Here is a 20,379-nt window from a genome sequence, read left to right as displayed (position 1 = left end):
GCTGCAATCTAAAATTCAGCCAGACAGGCTTTAACGAGCACTAAATCGTCAAGCCTTTTGTTTCCCTTGCTATTCAAGCCATGGAGATTGTGTATTTGATTCAGCAACAATTGCTGTATCTTAAACAAACCATTTACGTTTTGACATTAACTATTTTATGACTGTAACTTTTTGTTGGCATTAGAATGGTTCCAGCAGAAGGCCTTTTAACGATTTATTAGAAGAACAGTTTAAAGGGTCTGTGGAAGGTGATTCTTAACATTTTCTTTGAGGGAGAGTAAAGACTTTTACCTGAATGCATTTGGGTAATACATACAGACTTTTAGCCTTTTTTCTCCTGTCTTAATGACTTTTGATCTTACTAATTTCATTCTTCCAGGGCACCTTCCTGGTCAAACCCTCCATTTTTCACATTACACCTGGTATTGGCCTCTTTTGCGCAGTGACTTGTCTAATAAAGTGCCTCTCTGCATGTCTCTGTTAGCTGTTAATTTTGTTTAATAGGGGCAAGAACTATTTTCATTCTTTGCTCTGCCCCCAAGATGCATAGCTGAGGACCCTGTGCACTCTGGGCCCAATCAGGATTTGTCGACCAACTGTTGACAAAGAGCCTCACTCAGACAAATAGCATGCTCGCAAAGGAAACCATCCATCATTCTGTCTCCAGAAGCTGAGAGTAACTGGAGTATTTCTCCAGTTCTTAAATTTCTTCACAAAGTGGGAAATGTTTGCTTTCCTTTTAGACCCCCATTCCAGTGCCTGGTGACTCAGGACTAAAGGCCTCTAGCAAGGTCAGGCCTCCCAGTTTTGTTCCTACATCAGGGGAAGCTCTATGCCATCCTTTTTCTGTTTGTTCTTTTTTGAAAAAAGAGAGCACAAGAAGTGAGTGGGGCAGAGAGGGAGAGAAACCTGAGCAGGCTTCACACTGCCAGCTCAGAACCTCAGGTAGGGCTCAAAACCACGAACTGTGAAATCATGACCTGAGCTGAAATCAAGAGTTGGACACTTAACCAACTGAGCCACCCAGGTGCCCCTGCTCTGTGTCCTTCTTGACCTGAAGTCCTGAGCCTGACGCCCGTGGGAGTCAGCAGACCCACCCACTCCACCCAGTTTTCTCTTCTGTGACATTGTGACAGAAGTGGCTAGGGGCAGGAAACCCATGCTCGCCGGAGCCTGGGAATGAGCCACAGGAAACGGATCTGGTCCAAGAAGCCCTCTTGATCCACCCCCATGGAAAACTTGCCTCTCAGAACTATAATTAATTGTCCATAAAAATCTTTCAAAATACCAATGATGCAAAATATTCGAATGGTTTACCATATTGTTCACCATATTTAAACTGTCAGAAACCTTAAATATCTGAGCAGAACCTCAGCAAACAAAGGATATTTTGGGGACTTGTTATGTATGTTGCACAGCAGAGAGATTTGTAGTATATATGACTTCCAAATCCTGTAAACGAAGCATTTCAGTGTTGTCATTTTCAGCTATAGACCATCCCACGATTGTTGCCTTTTCTTTTGCTATTAAGAGATGGCTCTGTATGTCAATTATTCCTCAATAAAACTGCAAAAAAAAAAAAAAAAAAAAAAAGAATGGCTCATTCACAAACATTTTTGCAGTTTGTGGCAAAGGCAAAATAGGCCCCGCTTGATTCCATTGGCTCTGATTAAGGAGAGGAGGAGGTTGGAGGGAAAGGTGAGTGATTACCCAGCACGTACCCCTGAGCCCTGGAGAGCAAGACCTGAGTAAGGAAGTTCCTTCCTGAGCCTCAGAGGGCCTATTGAGAAGGTGTATTGCCTGCACGAGGATTGGCTAGGCAATTTCCCTGTAGCTCTCTTACCCTGTGGATCTTGCTTGCTCTGGTCCCCCCAGCACCTCGGGGAATAGAGATAGTTATACCACCAGCTGGTATAGATGACCTCAAGTGACATACTCTCTGTGTTCTCTAATAAACTTGATAAATCTCACTGAGTAAAAAAATCTCCCATATGCTTTAGCCTAAATTTTCTTCTGCTTAACCTTGTTACTCCTACCTTGCCTCCCTCAGACTGCCTAGACAATTACTGGGAGGCATTTGTTGAATAATTATAGGCCACAGATAATTTCTCTTTAGCTCTCTCTCTTGCATGTTCCCCACCCTGTGGCCTCCCTTTAGCCAGCTCTAATTAGCTTCTTTGATCCTTCCTCCCAATCTCTTCCTCTAGCTTGTTAATTACCTTTCTCCCCCATGAATTCTTTCTGCTCTGGCTTTGTCCCTTTAGCCAGAGAAGCTGAGAATGACAGTCTGGGGCCACTCAGTGGGAGGTGGTGGGACTTTGTTTCCAACCACAGGTAACCCCTCCTACTTTTGACAAGCGTGAAAACCCAGGCACTCCTTCTTAGCAGAAAAGTACAAATAGTAATTTTCATTCAAGAGTATAATACATTATTAAAAAACAACTATTAATTGAATGCTTGGTATTTGCCAGGAATTGTGCTCATCTCCTTATATATTACCATATTTCATCTCCACAGCAATCCCCAAGGGATAAATAATACTAATCCCTATTTACAGATACAGAAACTAAAGTCTGAAGAGGTTTTAAGTAATGTGTTCGAGTCACACAACTTGAAAACACTGGAAGTAGGACTTGAACCAGTTCTCTCTGATGCCAAAGCTGCTTTTATTCAGTAGTTGGCTCACTGAGTTTGGGCTTTTGGTGAAATGAAAGTATATCATTGGCCCTTAGCTAACCAAAGAACATGCACACTAATCATGGGATAAGATATCAGCTATTACCCTCAGTGTACAAGAGGCTTTCTGAATTGAGATTATAAAACTGGTGCTGAAGCAAGCTGATGTGACACTGTGGATCTTCATGCATCTGAGTAGCTGGAAATCTCCTTGAGTGGAAACCAAGATTCTGATAAGTACTTGATGTGCTTTAATTCTTAACTCCCTTTTCTGACCATCTCATCTCTCAGAAGATAAAGGGAACCATAAGGAAAAGGACCTCACTGAAATTATATATATATATATATATATATATATATATATATATATATATATATATATATATATATATATATTTAATTTATTTATTTTGAGAGAGTATCAGTGGGAAAGGGGAAGAGAGAGAAGGAGGGAGACAGAATCCCAAGCATGGAGCTATCAGCGTGAAGCCTGACACGGGGCTCAATGTCACAAACTGTGAGATGATGATCTGAGCCAAGATCAAGAGTCAGACGCTTAACCTACTGAGTGCCTCTCATTGAAATTCTGAGCAACAAAAAGGATATGTCCAGTGAAGTGAAAGTGTTGGAGTCCTTAGCAGAAAGTGACCATGTTTGGAGAAGCCTAGGGAAATGCACAACTCTCTGGGTTTGGAGGAAAGCAGTTTGTAGAAGGCCCAGGGAAAAGTAGTTAGGATGTTAAGGCACGAGTTTCGAAAGGGAGGATGAGTCAGTCTGAGAAATGAAATGTGCTCAGTATAGTCCCAGGTGATTATTGCAGGGAACAACAGAGAAGCCGCCAACATGGTACACGAAGGAGCAGTTAGAGTAGAGCTTTTGTATAAGGGATGAAAAAGTGTGAACAAACAGTGAAGGGTGTAAAGCTCTGACCACACTGTCAGGAATACCAGGGGGGTGAGACCTGGGATGCCAAGAACAGAGGGACCTGCCCAAGCCATTAGTGTTGACAGTGAGAGTGATGGTGTCAGCCCCCTGCTTCGGCAGATAACTCAATGCAGCAGATGACATACAGGGCATTCCCAGCCTCCCTTGTAGTTCTGTTCCACCTCTGACTTCTCTTTTAAGGAGAATGGTCTTCCTGACAGAAAGAGTCAAAAGTGGTTAAGAGGAACTTGAGCCCAAGAGTGTGAAGAAGGAGGGAAAGAGTTGCTGGCTTCTCTAAATGAGTTAGGGTCTGAAAAATCAAATGAAAACTTAGGGAGATCATTATGAGACCTGTGTGTGTGTATGAATCTCTGTGGTATTGTAGGGGTTGAGAGAGGGACAGAGACAGGATGGGTGACTGGGCTTTCAAGATAACAGCAAGTTTTTGAGATGGGATTTATGGGCATTTCTAAAGAGAAGAGGTGATCTCTTGGAGCAAGAGTGGGTTCTGTAAAAACAGACTAGTTGAATGCTTCATCCCCACTGCCACCTGCACCTTGCTCCTTCTTTGCCTCTCTCCCTTCTTTCCTTCTGCACAAAAGCATGTGAGCCTTATGTAAACCACTTGGTGACCTATTAAGAGTGAACACGCACATGTTACCACCACCAGGTAAAGCAACAGAACTTTGCCAGCACCCAGAAGAGTCTGTCATGCTCCCTCCCAGTTCAAACTTTCTTTTTCAGAAAGATTTGCTATCCTGGGAGTTTAGACCATTGCTGTAGACACAGGGACTCTGCATTTCAGGAAAGCATTTAGCAGAATCTCATGATAATCTAATAGGTAGAGAAATGATGATAAAGATATGTGGATTTGAAGCTACTTGAACAATCACGCCTAATAAGATGTTTGCTTACAAATGGTTCTTTGTCAGCAACAGAGTCTTCATTGTATTGATGTGCCAAAGATCTCTTGTCAAATTCTGTCCTATCCAACCTGCATTGAGATTCTTATATGAGGACAGTGGGGGCAGATGACACAGATTAGGAAGGGCTAACGAACACAGGGCTAATGACAGAATGAGGATCCCAAAGTATAGTGACATGCTAGGATGAACGGCTTGGGTAGCAAAGAGACATTTTAAATCTTGTTATTGAATTTTTAGTTTTATAAAAACCCGTATTTGTTTTTTAAAAAAATCCTACCACCCAGAGACAAATATATGATGTAACTTGCTTTTTGCCTTCTCTACTAAGGTTTAGGGCCATGTTGGGGAACCCTCGGCTCCTCATGTGGACATCAGGGACTGGATCAAAGCAGGCTCACTGTGAGTCAGGTCTGTGACACTACTGCCAAAAAATTACATGTGGCCTGAGGCATTAGTTGCAGAATGATCCTGGGGCAGAGGCGGCTGAGCCCCCTGGACTCTGGAGGGGGTGGCCACGTGGGAGCCCTGTAGTGGGTTTGCCAGGTTGTGAGGGGAGCTTTCTCTGGGAAGTTGGCTGTTCTGAAGCTTCAGAAGGGGTGACCTTTCAGGACAGAGTCAGGTGACCCTTTTTATGTTGAGAGGGCAAACTTGGGACCAGACTTGCCTTGTTTGATGGGGACCCTCCCACTGCTTGTAGTCTTCAAATACCAGGCAGCCACTTACAACAGGTGCTACACCAGGTAAAAGCTTGGTGATTGGGTCTAGTTATCCCAAATGCTGGTCCTCACCTCAATGCCAGACTTACTGGTAAGGATCAGGTGGAACATTTGTGAAAAATTAGGTTTTTGAGCCCTATTTTCTGAAGTTGTGATTCAGTATGTGTAGTGTAAGGGTTAGAATCTGTTAGAAATTTTCACAAAGTGCCCCAGTGCTCCTTGGTGAAGTGGCACATTCCACAGTTGGTAGAGCAAAAGTAAAATATCTTGGGCAAGAACACCTTGGGCCAGAAAGTAAGGAAGTGCTTAGAGAATGATGGAAATAAGTCAAAAAGACACAGAACCTTTCACAGTATGAAAAGGCTCTGGTGATTAAATCACAGGTAATTTGAATATGGTTTCACTCTTATGTGGATCCTGAGAAACTTAACAGAAACCCATGGGGGAGGGGAAGAAAAAAAAAAAAGAGGTTAGAGTGGGAGAGAACCAAAGCATAAGAGACTGTTAAAAACTGAGAACAAATTGAGGGTTGATGGGGGGTGGGAGGGAGGGGAGGGTGGGGGATGGGTATTGAGGAGGGCACCTTTTGGGATGAGCACTGGGTGTTGTATGGAAACCAATTTGACAATAAATTTCATATATTAAAAAAAAAATCACAGGTAATTTGAGCATCTAAATAAATAATTATAGAAATGGATTATAACCCATAGATGAATTACGAATTCATGAAGCCATACTGAGAGAAATGAATGAATAAGTGAGAAAGTAGGAAAGCCTCTTCTTTCACATAGGGTGACAACACATATGGGTAGAAGCAGTGATAGAGTTTGAATATCATCATTTGAGAAACATCATAGTAATAATAATTTTAAGGAAGGATTATCAATGAATGCCAGAACTAGTGGGTGAAAGTTTGATGAGGAACAGGCTATCTTTATGTCTCAAAATGTGTCTCCCCACAGAATATTTATTAATTTCAAAGAGACAAATAGCATCTTTATAATGGAGAAATCTGGCAGATACCACCGTGATCAGTAATCATTGTGAACACTGCCCATCATGTGGGCCTGCTTGATATCACACACCCCTGATAAGATGCACTGAGAAAGACATAACATTGCTTTTATGCATAAACTCAGTCTTTTTTTTTAATAAATTAATCACACTTAAGTTTTTATTTTTTATTTTTCTTTTTTCTAAATTTTCTTTATTTTTTTAAATTTACATCCAAATTGGGGCACCTGGGTGGCTCAGTCGGTTGAGCATCCGACTTCAGCTCAGGTTGTGATCTCACTGTTGGTGAGTTCGAGCCCCACATCGGGCTCTGTGCTGACAGCCTGGAGCCTGCTTTAGATTCTGTGTCTTCCTCTCTCTGCTCCTCCCCTGCTTGTACTCTGTCTCTGTCTCTCTCAAAAATGAATAAATGTTAAAAAAAAAAATTAAAAAAAATTTACATCCAAATTAGTTAGCATATAGTGCAACAGTGATTTCAGGAGTAGATTCCTTAGTGCCCCTTGCCCATTTAGCCCATCTCCCCTCCCACAACCCCTCCTGTAACCCTCAGTTTGTTCTCCATATTTAAGAGTCTCTTATGTTTTTGTCCCCCTCTTTGTTTTTATATTATTTTTGCTTCCCTTTCCTTATGTTCATCTGTTTTGTCTCTTAAAGTCCTCATATGAGTGAAGTCATATGATTGTTGTCTTTCTCTAATTTCACTTAGCATAATACCCTTCAGCTCCATCCACGTAGTTGCAAGATTTCATTCCTTTTGATGGCCGAGTAATACTCCATTGTGTGTGTGTGTGTGTGTGTGTGTGTGTGTGTGTGTGTGTGTGTATGTGTGTGTGTATATATATATATATACATATATACATATATACATATATATATATATATATATATATATATGACATCTTCTTTATCCATTCATCCATCAATGGACATTTGGGTTCTTTCCATACTTTGGCTATTGTGGATAGTGCTGCTATAAACATGGGGGTGCATGTGTCCCTTCAAAACAGCACACCTGTATCCCGTGGATAAATGCCTAGTAGTGCAATTGCCGGGTCGTAGGGTAGTTCTATTTTTAGTTTTTTGAGGAACTTCTGTACTTTTCCAGAGTGGCTGCACCAGCTTGCATTCCCTTTTTTTTTAAAGTTTTTTTTTTTTTTTTTGAGAGAACATTTGCATACCCACAGACAGGGGAGAGGCGGAGAGAGAGAATCCTAAGCAGGTTCTGCACCATCAGCACTGAGTCCAAATGTGGGGCTCGATCTCATGAACCGTGAGATAATGATCTGAGCCAAAACCAAGAGTTGGACACCTAACCGACAGAGCCACCCAGGTGCCCCACATAACCTCAGTCTAACCATGGGAAAACATCAGATACATTCTGACTAAGGAATAGTCTACAAACCAACCTGTGCTGTTCAAAACTATTAGTATCATGAAAGACAAAGACATGCTAAGGAGAGCATGTCAAGAGTAGAGGAGACTTAAGACATGCTGCTAAAACTCATCATGCCAAGTCGTCAATTGGACCCTGAACCAAAATTACTCTTCTAATCAGGATATTCTGGGGACAGTGGGTAAAATCTGAGTATCTATAGATCATATATTGACAATAATTTCCTGATTTTGATAATTGTACTATGGTTCTTAGGTGCACTTGATATATTTAAGGGTAAAGAGTCATCATATTTGCAGCTGACTCTCAAATGTTTCAGAAGGGAAAGTAATATGTATAAATACATAAAGAAAGAAAATTAAAAAGCGGATGTGATAAAATGTTAACCACTGGTGAATCTCACTGGGAGTTCTTTTGCTATTTTGCAACTTTCCTGTAGGTTAGTTTTCTCTGTAATTTTCTGTGATTTTTAAAGGCCCAGTCTGAAATGATTGAAGAGTTAAAAAAAAATAAATAAATAAAATAACAAGCCACCAAAACAGTGTTTCTGGTGATTGTGATGCAGAGTTATGTATGAGAGCTAGCAGATGTCTGTTAAAATTCTTTGGGTCTACTCTCTCAGACCCTGTTTCTCTTTCCAGAGGTGGGCAGTTGATCACTGTGTGTGTGTGTGTGTGTGTGTGTGTGTGTGTGCGCGCATGTACATGCAAAAAGGGCCTCTTAGAGATACTCTTGTGAGCACCATCATTGTGGTGAATTGTGTGTGTCCTTCCTTCATTTGCTTACATGACTCCCTTCTGGTTGTTGACTGTTTATGAATATGTCCAGTGATAATCCTACCTTTCCCCAGGGTCCAGGGGCCCAGGGTAGTTTCCATCATCCCCGTTGTGGTATTAATCTCATGTTACTGGCTGGATGTTTTGATTCTCTTGAGGGTTCACTCTCATGTGGCATTTATTTTTTTGGTGAACCTATTCTATTTTTATTCAAGTTGGTAATTGTCCCTATCTTGATTGACTAATTGTTTAACTCCATTGATCCCTAGATGGCAGGCTAGTATAGATCCCTAGTGAACTGCCTATTTCAAGATTATACATCCTGCAAATCCTTGTGTTTCACAGATGATCAAGGCCTCACGTTAGGGCACAGACAAGGTGAGGCCAGCAGAGAAGAAATCTTTCTCTCTGGGCAAGAAGGTGAGCATGTATACCACTTCATCAGGCAGGATCACAAATGATTAAGCCTGACCACATACTCCCCTGAGATCTGCTTCCTTTCCACACTGCATAGGATCTTTTCAGGGAGTATTTCAGAACAATGGTATTTTTTTATTCTGTTATTAAGAGAATGAAAAGGGGGCACCTGGGTGGCTCAGTCGGTTGGGCGACTGACTTCGGCTCAGGTCATGATCTCCCAGTTCATGGGTTTGAGCCCCGCTTCGGGCTCTGTGCTGACAGCTCAGAGCCTGGAGTCTCCTTCCAGATTCTGGGTCTCTTCTCTCTCTGCCCCTCCCCGACTGGCATTCTGCCCCTCTCTCTCTCAAAAATAAATAAACATTAAAAAGAAGAGAAGAGAATGAAAAAAAAAATTTACCCTGCTTAGAAATTCATGAGGACTCATGAGAGAGCACATAGCCCGGTGTGTCCTGAGTGACCGGTGGTCACTGGCACTGTAGAAGACATAGCTCTGCTTTGGGGATTTCACCTTAGTGTTTACTCAGCCCCATCTAACCTGTCAACCTAACCCTCATTTCCCTTTCCGGAACTCTGCCTTTTCCAGTTTTTCTCCTTTTCCAATGATCCAGGCTCCCTTTTCAGCCCTTGTTTTTTCACTTCACCCCAAGCAGGATCTCTATGTATTTTCTGTTTCAGCGCACACACCCCTGATGTCAGCAGCACTTGCTTCATGGCTGTGTAATCCGTATCGCTGCATAGGACCCTGCAGTGAAAAGGGCCTGTGCTTGGTTTAATGTTCTGTCCTTACCATCTTCAGTTTGCAATAATTTTTAAAAAATTTTTTAATGTTTGTTTATTTTTGAGAGAGAGCAAGTAAGCATGTGGGGGAGGGGCAGAGAGAGAGAATGAATCCCAACCCCGGTGTCACACTGTCAGTGCAGAGTACGATGTGGGTCTCGAACTCATGCTTGAACTCATGAACTGTGAGATCATGACCTGAGCCGAAATCAAGAGTCAGACGCTTAACCAACTAAGCCACCCAGGCGCCCCAAGTTTCTAATAAGTTTTAAACAAGGGCCTCACATTTCCATTCTGTACCAGCCCTGAAAATTATGTAGCGAGTCCTGAGTGCCAAAGAGGGAGAAGGGCAACTCCTGGACCTGAGTTGCGCAGGACTCTCCTGGGCCCTGTGGCCGGGCTTGGTGATACACTCTGAGATCAGCTCTACCACCTTCCCCCTGACTGCTCCCACCCCCAACACTTGCTCACCTTTAGTTAACTAAAATATGATCTCTGACCCTTGGCAGATTGCCTGTATCAGTCACCTGAACCAAACTGCTTGGTTTCTGCAAAGGCAATCATTTCCATTTCTGTGATCTCCCCCCAGCCCTACCCAAGATTTACAAAGTAGCAGCTGCTGCCATCCCTCTACACACAGACAGCTGACTTGCCTGCTGATTGTGAACATCCCAGTAATCCGAGTGCTAATGGTATTTATTCAGTCCAGCCAGCTTAGCCCTGAACAAGGTTTAGTCTCATTTATCTCATCAGAGACGAGCTACGTCCTTAATATCCTTCTGTTGACTTTGAGCACACCAGCGTCACTGATGTTGCTGAGAGGCATGCCAGGCCCCTGCCCTTTTAACTCACTCAAATCTCCAACTGTCAGGACACCCACCTTCCAGCCAGCAAGAACCACCTTGTCCCCACCCCCTGCATGAGCCACAGCTCTAGTCCTGAGTCTATATGCTAGGAAGGAGATGAGGCCAGCATATGTGTGCCTCGGGCATCTGTGTTCTTGAGGAAATGGTCTTGGCTCTTTGTAGCAAACCCACTGTAATTTACTCTTACAGTCATTCTGCATTGGCTAGCATCTTGGCTTCCATTAGCATACCTTTAACACAGGTGGTTTTAGCTCTGCCTCATAGGTGAGGAAACTGAAATGAAAGGACTTGCCCAAGGTCATGAGCCATTGTGCACAGGATTCCCGCCAAGGGCTCTCCAGGCCAGCCCTTGCACATCCCCTAACCTCACCCAGCTATTTTGGGGGAAACTTCATGCCCCAAAACACACAACAATGAACATTTAGAGCCCAAGGCTGAGCCACCAGGGAGAGAGAGGTTCTGAGAGCATGCTGGTCTCTGCTCTTCCAGAGTGGATTGCTCAAGAAACGCCCAGCTCTCCTGTCCCTGCCTGGATGGACTGAGTGTCTTTAGAAACACAAACTTTAGGGGTGCCTGGGTGGCTCAGTCAGTTAAGCATCCGACTTCGGCTCAGGTCATGATTTCGCGGTCCGTGAGTTCGAGCCCCGCGTCAGGCTCTGTGCTGACAGCTCAGAGCCTGGAGCCTGTTTTGGATTCTTTGTCTCCCTCTCTCTGACCCTCCCCCGTTCATGCTCTGTCTCTCTCTGTCTCAAAAATAAATAAAATAAACGTTAAAAAAAAAAAAAAAAGAAACAAAAGAAACACAAACTTTATATTCTCCACCTCTCTCTTCTGTGTTCCTTAGCCCCTCTACTGGGCATTACTAAAAAGCTGTTATCTGAGGGTATTATATGGACCCCCTGAAGTGTCTACAGCACCACTGAAGTTTGGGGGAGGGCCCAGAGTTAATGTGGGCTCCTTCATTTAAGTTCGTCAGGAGAAAAGGCGCAGCCCTTTGGAGGCCATTATTAGCCCATGGTCCTGCTCTACTCACCCAGGTTCTTCAGGATTCTGCTGTAGGTGAAAACGTAGGTTTATTGCCTTATGAGAATGATTTCAGCAAGTGACAAAGCAAAGAGACATCAGTCTCTTTTTCCTTCTGGTTTACTTCTGTGTGAGCTCTATTCTCTACTCCCCTAATGGGCTTCTCTCCATGGGGATAGGGTGGGACCCGGCTGCTATCGGCATAACCATACATGCTCCTGGTTTATAGCAACCTATCTTATGGAGAAGGAAACTTCTTTTTGTCCTGACTCTAGTGTAGACTGAGTGCTCTGGTTATCCAGTCCTGGGTGGCCCACAGAAGCCATGGTGATGGCAGGCTGTGATGGACCGTGGACCTGTACTCGATCCTCAAGCCTTTCTGTGGGTTCTAGGGGGTTGAGACCTGCCCCATCGGGACCATAAGGAGTGAGAGAGGCACTCTGAGGAGTGTCTCAGAGGAAGGGAGAGCGAAGAGTGACTGTACTGAGGGGTGGGAAAGAAGGGATGCTGGTCACTTTAGAGGTACACACTACATACCCAGAGCCAACCTGACCTGGGAGTGGTAAACTGCGTGGCTCAGAGTGTTCTCCCATCTGATCTCTTGTCCCCAGGGCCACTGTCCTGAGGCAGACGCTGCTCTTGGGCCCTTTCTGGTGTCTGTGTGCCTTGAAGGAGCTTGTTATAACTCTTACTTTGGGTGCGGCATTTCTCGAGGAAGAAGCAGGAGTGGGCTCTGCTTTATGGACAGGTTCTGGGTCCTGCATCGCCCCTCCTCGGTCCCAGCCAGCAGGCCTCCTTGTCACTACAAGCATCGTGACCTCCTGACCTGCACTGGTGCTGCTTGTCAGCTGCACCTCTCAGCCCCATTTTCCATGACTTTCCAGGGAAGCTTTGTACTGAATGGTGTCACCTCTCCACACACACCCCTGCTGTTCCCTGAGCACCTGCCCTTCCTCCTGTCCATAGCTATGCTTCACCTGAACTTCAGCTTCCTGCAATGCCTCTTCTCCAGTGCAGCCCTCCTGGCTCTCCCAGCCCAGACCTTCCTGTTCTTTTTCTGATCCCCCAGAGCTTTTTGGTCATTCATTCACTCTGAAACTTGTAAATAAGGTCTGGTGGTGTGGTCTCTCTCCTATGTGAATCCTGGCTTGTTTGGTGGCCGATATCAGGCTGAGCTTCCCCCCCAAATCTGCCCTGCATGTGGGGCTTCTCTGTGCAGCCACCTAGCAGTGGCTGGCCTCTGCATCTTTCCTGTGACAGAGTGTGGTCTGGCCCTCTGCATCTTATATCAGGGCTCCTGTAGATATGGAGTACCAGGGAAGCCCTATCTCTTAATGGCTTTTGGCATCTTTTCTTTACTCCTAGTCAGCTCATGTTCTATTTGGAGGATCCCAGGGATCTGCCTACATGGTTTGAGCCCTCTGCTTTTTGCCCTGGTACTTCTCTCCCCTTCTAACCATTCAGACCTGGGTGAGCACAGTTCCCCTCTCCCCCAGTACCGCCTCATGTTCGTGACAGGACTATTACTCTGGCTGGTGCCCAGGTAGGTCCCTGTACTTAGCATGCTCAAGTGGGTCTCCTAAGGTCCCCCACCCTTGTCTTCTGGAGTTGGCCGGGAGATTATCTCATCCCTGGGTCTTGTTCTCAGCAGATCTGTAAACCACGACCAAGCCCTATATGCTTTCTTTGGAGGTCCTTGTCCCTGCTGCTCTGTATGCTCTCTCTGATGCATCCTCTGAGGCTGATGTGATGCTGGGTCTCACAGCCCCCCTTTCTTAGGGAGCAGTATTTGGTGTTTGTGTGAATTTCTCAGCAGGGTCATCTTTTCCTAGAAAAAAGACCCTGCCTGTTGCGGGTGAGTGTTCCTCAGGCACATGATGGCAAAGACAGTCCTAATTAGCTCACACTTTGATGAAGCAGCTGCTTTTCTCAAGTTGGGGGAGCAGAGGGCAGGGGAAAGACTCAGCTCCCAGGCTCCCTGTGCACTGGTGCCCACCTGCCTGTCTGGAGAGGAGCTGTCAGCTTCCTTTCCCCAGAGACCCCGACCCATCTCCAGGCTGCTTCTCAAACCCACCAGTGGAGTTGCAGTGGGACAGGGTAGCACCCACTCTGCACGTCCTTTCTAGATGAGAGGATGCAGAAGCACTCAGGCACCTCCCATTTACAGCAGGAAAAATGGCTCAGCTTGCTAAGTCCTCTTTGAAACTTGAAGCTAGTGCCTGGTAGGAATGGAGGGTGGTCCATTGAGGCCTCACTTGGGCCCCATCACCATGCCATTGGGCCATCTTTGAGAGAGCACCTGCTGTGTGGCAGGCCCTCTCCTGCAAGCAGCAGTGTAAACCCTCTTGTTAGGTGCCTCCCATTTCCGCCTGGGTTTCAGACCCTGCCTTACTCTGCAAGATGCCATGAAGGCCCCTTGCCGAGGTTGGGGGTTAGGAGGAGCAGATGCTTTTGGGGTCTCCAGGGAGCTGGTGGTCATGCTAAAGTGAAGGAGCCAGAGCTAAGAAAAGACTCGGTGCCCTTTGTGGGCTGTCTGGGTGAGCGCGAGAGCCAGTCTGTGACCTCTGGCCTGGCCCCTCCCCCTCCTCCTGGTTTTGGGCTTTTTGGGAGCCTGCCACCACCTTTCTTCTCTGAGGCCTCCTAAGTGGTTGATGAGGGAGCCTTGACTACACAGGTCCCTCAAGGGCCTAACTACACAGGTCCCTGTGCTTGGCACTTATTCCCTAATTGATCACTAATTTGATCGTAGAAAGCAAGAGGTTCCCAGACATATCCCCTGCCTGGCACCCTGCCCTATGGAGGTCTCAACAGCCAGGCTCCTATCCTTTCATCTAGGAGAGTTGTGCCTGAATGTTTGAACCTATCTATCACTCTTTCTCCAGCCCAGAACAGGGAGAGGATCTCCAGAGGCAGCTCTAGGTTTTGAGTGTTTTAGTGTTGCTGTGTGTTGGTTGATATAGTTCTGGTTGTGCACATGTGTCATTCTTGCCCTGTTTTCCTGGGTCCCATGACATAGGCTCTGTGCTGAGTGCTAAGAGTACAGGGACAATCACAGTAGCTACTCTCACAGTGGGGAAGCATCTGGGTGGGCCCTGTTTTAGGATCTACTTAGGGTTAGAGTCTCCTTGGATCTCATTCATTCTCCCTGTTTTCTTCCCACAAGCGTTGACTACATGTGGTCTGTGTGTTCCATCCAGGACAGGAAAGAGGAATGGGCTCCAGCCCCGGGACTAGAGGGGCTCATGCTCAGAGGAGGACAGAGTTTTTAATAATTGCTCCCCAGTGTATGTTTGCCTGGGATCATGGAAGGAAGAAGAACCTATGCAGGCTTGGGGAGTGTGGGGGAAGGCTTTCCATGCGAGGGACACTGAGAAGCACCTTTAGCATCAGGAGATCCTAAAATGGTAGAAGTGATTTCTCTTCCCAGGTCATCCCAGCCCGTTGGCTGCTAGACGGTAGGGCAATGGCATGGAAGCCGTTGGCCCTGTCATTTTGGTCATAGGCCTTCATACCCGGGTGGATGTTTAGCAATTGGCCTGTTCCCTCAGCTAAGTTCTAGCTTGTCCCAAGTGGGAACACTCCCTTGTGCACCTTTTTTTCCCTAGGGTATGGCTCTTATGTTAGCATCTCCCTAACCACCCAGATTCCTGGGGAGTACAATGGCATTCCCCCAAGTTGGTGAGTAGGTACAATGTCATGCTGTCCTGTGCTTTCCCCCCAGCAACCCAAAGGTCCAAGTAGAGGCCATTGAAGGGGGAGCCCTCCAGAAGCTGCTGGTCATCCTGGCTACGGAGCAGCCTCTCACTGCAAAGAAGAAGGTGTGTTTCTGCTCCGTTCCTTCTGCCCAGCCCCTAGCACACCTGTGGAGCCTGAAAGGCATGGGTCCCTTTTCAGACTTTACATTACCCTTGGGATCTGAGTGGTCATCCATGGGGTGGCATAGGGGAAGGGGTCCCACTCACCCAAAGCAGCATGGCAGCCTGCTGAGCCATCTGGAGGCCTAGGTTCAGCTCCCACGATTAGTTACGGGTGCCACCTTCTGGCTCCCTGTCCTCGGCCTTTGCCCACTGGGTGATGTTAAGGGCTTCCTGTCCTGGCCTTTCTTCTGGCTCTCACAGACCTGTGTTCTAGAGTGTAGCTAGAACCACCCACAGGGGTGGGTGGTGGGTGGGCCAGGGGTGGGGTAGTGGGTGTACCTCTGGTTGCCTCTGCTGAGCCTTGAGGCAGGGCCAGCTCCACATTGCTCCTCACCCTCTGCAGGTCCTGTTTGCGCTGTGCTCCCTCCTGCGACACTTCCCCTATGCCCAGCAGCAGTTCCTGAAACTGGGGGGGCTGCAGGTCCTGAGGACCCTAGTGCAGGCGAAGGGCACAGAGGTGCTGGCTGTGCGTGTGGTCACTCTGCTTTATGACCTGGTCACTGAAAAGGTGAGTGCCTGGATATGTTGTGCCTCCCCCTCACTTTACTTTGCTTCTGGCCATTTGACCCCCACCCCCTCCCACATCTTTTCTATCTAGCCTTCCATCCTCATGACAATGATCCTGAGAAAATGTGCCAGACTATGCTGGGCAGATGGGGATGCTGTGAGGGCCCTTCACCCAGAATTTCTGAGACCTCCGGGAGGGTATCCTGTGGGAAGTGACTGTTAAACTGAAAGCTGAGGGCTGGTGAGGAGGAGCAGGGGCGGGGGCACTGACAGTGGCCAGGCTAGAGTATGCAGGCGGCAGGCTCAGCATGATGGAAGGCCAGAAATGGCCAGGTCAGCCCTTCATGGAATGAAAGGTCATTCATTTGGCTAAAGCCTAGGGTGGGAGTGATGAGGAGCAGGTGGGCTGGAGCAGCTGTGTCTGGGAGCCCTTGCAGCAGCCGGAACACTAATTAGCCAGAGGCTGGAATGATGCTGAATCTTGATTTTAGAAACCTGGAGGTGGCTCCTCTGGGAGCTTTGGCTTTGGGCGAGGGCTCAGAATGGCTGCCCTCGAGGGGCCCGGGGACCCCTGTTGTTGCCACCTGGGAGGATACTTGGTGTCCAACCCACTTTGGTGTTTATGAGCCTGAAAAGTATCTTAATTAAAGCTGCATAAAACCAGCCAGGTCTGTATTCTTTATTCAGCGGCTACAGAGAGCATTAGCCGGGCTTTCTCAGCTGCCTCTCTCGGACCACACTCTCCCTAGAACAGCCGACTGCAGATTTGGGAAGCAGGGCTGGGCAGCCACTGGAACCAGTGCTGAGTGTTGGAGACTGAGAGGCCCAGCCTGCCTCCCTGCCCCTGCCTCAGACTGAGGGTCAGAGTTGTCTGTCGCTGCTTCTCGGTCAGTTAGTTGCAGTTGTGTGCTCACTCTCTGGTGCTATTTCTCTTGGCCTACCTTGTCTCTCATTCTTTTTGCCTGCCCCACCCGCTATCTCTCTCTCCCTCTTCAAGCTGCAGAAACCCATAACAGCAGGCAGTCATGTGGTGCTTACATCCAATTAATAAGGCCCGGGCACAGTTGACTTCTTGGGAAGGGGCAAGCAAGCCTGGAGAAAGACCTGCATGTTGGCTTGGCCTTTCCCAGGAGAAACTCACCTCTTTGCTCTGGTGTACTGGGTATCTCTTTGCTGTCCCAGTCCTGGGTGGTGACTCCTGTGACATTGGTGTATCCCCAGAGAGCTGCCTGAGTCACCTGGCCCCCGGAGCTTGCCTTGAGGCTTTGGGGTGCTGTGAATGCTGGGGAGGGACTGGTGTCTCTGCAGACAGTACAGAGACACCTTCTATGGGGTGGGATGAGGAGGGTGGTGGAGGAGTTGCAGCCAGCCAGAGACCTTAAGGCACACGTCAGCCACACTATGCTTGAGGTAATTCTTGTGGTTCTTTGGAAAGAATGGAGAACTAATCAGACTGGAACTTGATCGGAGCTGCCTGAGATGGAGGCATGTCAGGTTGCAATTTGAGGTGCCCCACACCTTGAGGGTGGTGTTGTGGCAAAGTAGCAGCTGAAATGCAGATTTCCCATGGAGAGTGGACCACCTCTCAGATTGCTGCTTATGCAGAGTGAGATGCTGGCCAGTGGTCGTGAATCCACATCCATTCCATGCCTCCATGGAGCTGAGGGGATACAGGGATGACCCACTCACCGGTTCTTTCCACCACAGGTGGTGACTGGTTGTCTGCCCTGCCCAGTGCTCTCCCAGGTCCCTGGTCCCTTCTCTCTTGGTGCTTTTGGGCAGGCTTTTATCCGAGTATTACCTGGAGCATGTGGTCTGCAGAGGCTTACAAGTCAGGGGCTCTGACCTCTTCTGGGGAGTCAGGGGAGGCACTGAGATCTGAGGAATGAGTTATTATGGAGTTGGGGTTGGGTAGGAATGCACCTCCAAGCTGTACCTTAAAGGCTCTGGGGGACATTTTGTGTGACAGGTGCATGAGTGAGGGTGGATATGGGGATGAGGCCAAGTGCAGGTCAGGGTGGACCCTGCAGGGCCTTGAAGTCCTTGGGAAGGGGTTTAGTCTTTATCATCAGAAGTGCCCAGTGGTGGAGGGTTTGGGGCTGGGCAGCAGTCTGCCATCAGAGGGCTGGGGGAGGCAGGTTGGGAGTGGGAGGCACTGGACTGACGAAGTGCAGTGAGGGGCAGGGCACAGGGGCAGAGACAAAGGGCTGGAAGGACTGCGATGTTCTAGAGGCGGAGCTGTGGCACTTGAAGGTGGGTTAAGAAAGGACTACCAGGTTCCTCTCATCCTTTTCTGTTACAAGATGATGATCCCTGCCCCTGCCTGCTTCCCTCCACCAGGCCCCATGGACCCCAAGGCCTTTAGGTGGTGCACCGTGGCCCCTGGTCTCTCCGGGGCTTTCCTCTTGCCTTCCCTGTCCTCTGTATGCCTCATTCTCACCTGGAGTTAGGGCCGACATTTCTTCTTTCTTCTTGCAGGGACACTTAGTACAGCCAGGAAGGGACATCTCCCCACTGTGCACCCTCTGCCTCTGCATAGCCTTCCCCTGACATTTGAAATAAGCTGGAAACTTAGCTGTTTCAGGTGTTCCCTGCCTCTGGCAGCCTGGCAGGGTTGGCTTCCACCACTTCCTGCTAGTGGGGATGGGTTTCTGTACTTTACAGCCATTGGCCAAGCATGTGACTTTCTGCCCAAATTTATCTCAACTCCCCAGACCCTTGGCATAAAGGCCATGTTCCTTGGAGGGACAGCCAGGGTTCTGTGTGTTCTGGGCTTCAGCCTGACCCTCATGCCCCATGGACAAGAACAACCTGCCCTTCTTCAGATAGGAGGTGGGCCCAGTCCTGTTGTTGCGACCCTCCTGTATGTGGACCCTTCATCTTACCCACTTGGAGAGCTCCTCCTTGGCCTCCCACCTCAGGGAAATGCCATCTTCTCTGCCCTGTGTCCTGACTCCTCTGAGGGAGTGGATCTAGTGGTGGTGAGGACGGTGCTATACACACCACTTTACAGCTAATGCTGCTTCAGGTGTAGATGATGTGATTCTACTTGATAGCAAAGGTCATGTTTTGGGTGTGCTGTGTGCCGGATGCTGGCTGCGTGTGTGTTCACTACCCCAGTGAGTCCCCCCAACAGTCCTGAGGGGGGTCATGTCATCGCCACGTAAGAGAGGATGCGGTGGCAGCCTAAGGCCGTTTGGCTGTCCGTATTGGAGCAGGAATTTGAACCTAGCCTATCTGCCTCCACACTACACTGCTGAACTAAATTCATCTTGCTATTTAGGAAATTTTTACTCTCCTGCTAGACACTGAGCTCCTTGAGGGCTAGGACGTTGTCTCAGTCTTGGTTTCTCTGGCACATTGCCCAGCTGTTTTTGATGAATGCATGGATGGATACAGACAGGTGGACGTAGGGATAAATGGGTGGGGGAGCTTGTGTGAAGTCATGAGTCCAGCCGACCTTCTCCCATGTTGGACTTTGGAGGCACAAAAGGATGGAGGCAGAGGGGTGGACTCATGGTCAGCCACATGCCTTCCTGTCTGAAGGGCAGAGCTGACTGATGTTTGTGTGTTCTCTCCCCAACCCCATCCCTGGTGTGTGGCCACACGGATGGCAGATGTTTGCAGAGGAGGAAGCCGAGCTGACCCAGGAGACGTCCCCAGAGAAGCTGCAGCAGTATCGCCAGGTGCACCTCCTACCAGGCCTGCGGGAGCAGGGCTGGTGTGAGATCACTGCTCACCTCCTGGCCCTCCCTGAGCATGATGCCCGCGAAAAGGTGCTGCAGACCCTGGGAGCCCTCCTGGCCACTTGCCGGGACCGCTACCATCAGGACCCCCAGCTCAGCAGGACACTGGTCAGCCTTCAGGCTGAGTACCAGGCTCTGGCCACCCTGGAGCTCCAAGATGGAGAGGATGAGGGATACTTTCGGGAACTGCTGGGATCTATCAACAGCTTGCTGAAGGAGCTGAGATGAGATTGCCCCTAACACCAGGACTGGACCGGGGCACTGGTGAGACTGTTGGGTACCAGCTTGGGTGGGCTCTTCAGGGGATACCAGGCAGAAGGGAGGACTTCCTTACTGGGGCCTGGGTATCATCTGGGCAGTGCTGACTTGGCCATTAAATGGAGGCATGAGAGCCATTGTCTTGTTTTGTGTCTCTGTAGGTGGGGCACAGTCCTGTGGTTGGGGGGCTGTGTCTGGGAGCCCCCTAGGGCAGTTAGGCAGGTTGTTGGGTGACAGGCCACTGAGGGGCCCCTGATGACATGCCGGATGGTAAGCCCACAGCATCTAGTAATAGGCCCCATAGGAACGGTCCGGGCTCAGGAGTTGGAAAACCCTGGCTGGTACCAGCTCTTTAACAACCAGTAGCTCTGCGACCTTGGGAAGTCATTTACCTTCCCCTGACCCTGTTTTCTCAACTGTCATAGGGGAGTGCCATTAAG

The 20,379-nt window shown here is 48.0% G+C and overlaps 1 protein-coding gene across 12 annotated transcripts in view; it reads left to right on the top strand.

The window, feature by feature from the left end:
- The window catches only part of SIL1 (SIL1 nucleotide exchange factor), a 288,817-nt gene extending 268,745 nt beyond the window's left edge, over positions 1 to 20,072 (top strand). For all 12 annotated transcript variants that reach the window (XM_042936630.1, XM_042936624.1, XM_042936594.1 and 9 more), the window contains 3 exons: positions 15,233 to 15,329; positions 15,772 to 15,936; positions 19,553 to 20,072. In XM_042936630.1, coding sequence (XP_042792564.1) covers positions 15,233 to 15,329; positions 15,772 to 15,936; positions 19,553 to 19,909 — 619 coding nt within the window. In that variant the 3' untranslated portion in view covers positions 19,910 to 20,072. The remainder of the gene's footprint in view (positions 1 to 15,232; positions 15,330 to 15,771; positions 15,937 to 19,552) is intronic.
- Positions 20,073 to 20,379: the final 307 nt, after the last annotated feature.

Source organism: Panthera leo, chromosome A1 (genome assembly GCF_018350215.1).
Source record: "Panthera leo isolate Ple1 chromosome A1, P.leo_Ple1_pat1.1, whole genome shotgun sequence".
NCBI classification, from domain to species: domain Eukaryota; kingdom Metazoa; phylum Chordata; class Mammalia; order Carnivora; family Felidae; genus Panthera; species Panthera leo.
This window is presented reverse-complemented; position numbering and strand designations above follow the sequence as displayed.